Source organism: Pteropus vampyrus, unplaced genomic scaffold (genome assembly GCF_000151845.1).
Source record: "Pteropus vampyrus isolate Shadow unplaced genomic scaffold, Pvam_2.0 Scaffold309, whole genome shotgun sequence".
In the NCBI taxonomy this organism is placed as follows: Eukaryota; Metazoa; Chordata; class Mammalia; order Chiroptera; family Pteropodidae; genus Pteropus; species Pteropus vampyrus.
The window spans coordinates 579,203-579,733 of record NW_011889090.1 but is presented as its reverse complement, the minus strand read 5'-3'; the positions used below and the strand labels follow the sequence as shown (position 1 = coordinate 579,733).

The 531-nt window shown below is 66.3% G+C and overlaps 1 protein-coding gene across 1 annotated transcript in view; it reads left to right on the top strand.

The window, feature by feature from the left end:
• CFAP74 (cilia and flagella associated protein 74) overlaps nucleotides 1–531 on the top strand; it is a 51,145-nt gene that overhangs the window by 15,589 nt on the left and 35,025 nt on the right. Inside the window, exon 9 of the mRNA XM_011377339.2 lies at nucleotides 456–522. Within this exon, the coding sequence (XP_011375641.1) occupies nucleotides 456–522 (67 nt within the window). The remainder of the gene's footprint in view (nucleotides 1–455; nucleotides 523–531) is intronic.

The following is a 531-nucleotide window of genomic DNA, read 5'->3' as shown; positions in this document are numbered from 1 at the left end:
AAGTGCTGGCTCCCAACCGGCTCCCAACCGGCTCCCAACCGGCTCCCAACTGGCTCCCACACTCACACGGCACGGAAACCCTGGCCTCCTGGCTCCAGGCCTGGCACACGTCCCCGCAGCACCCGCTCCCTCAGAGCCGGTCCCTGGGGTCTGTTCTTCCTTCCCTCCCTTCCCTCCCTCCTCCTTCCCTTGCCTACTTCCCTCTCTCCTTCCCTCACTCAACAGCCATCCGGGGCGCTTGGGCACCCATGTAAGCTAGGTACTGGGAGGCAGCGGGGGCCCAGCGCCTGGAACGGCAGGGGTGGCGGGGCCCGGCAGCCAGCCCAGGGCCAGCACCAGGCAGGGGCCGTTCTGCCGTCAGTCCCGGCCTGGCCGTGTCATCCACGTGGCGCCATGAGTGTCCACCTTCAGCGGAGACGGCACCACACACGTGCTATGCATCATTTTGCCTGCAGCTTTGACCCCCCTGGTCCCATGTCAGCCGGGATGTGCTGTGAAGTGCTGGTCACCTTCAAGCCCATGGTGAGTGTC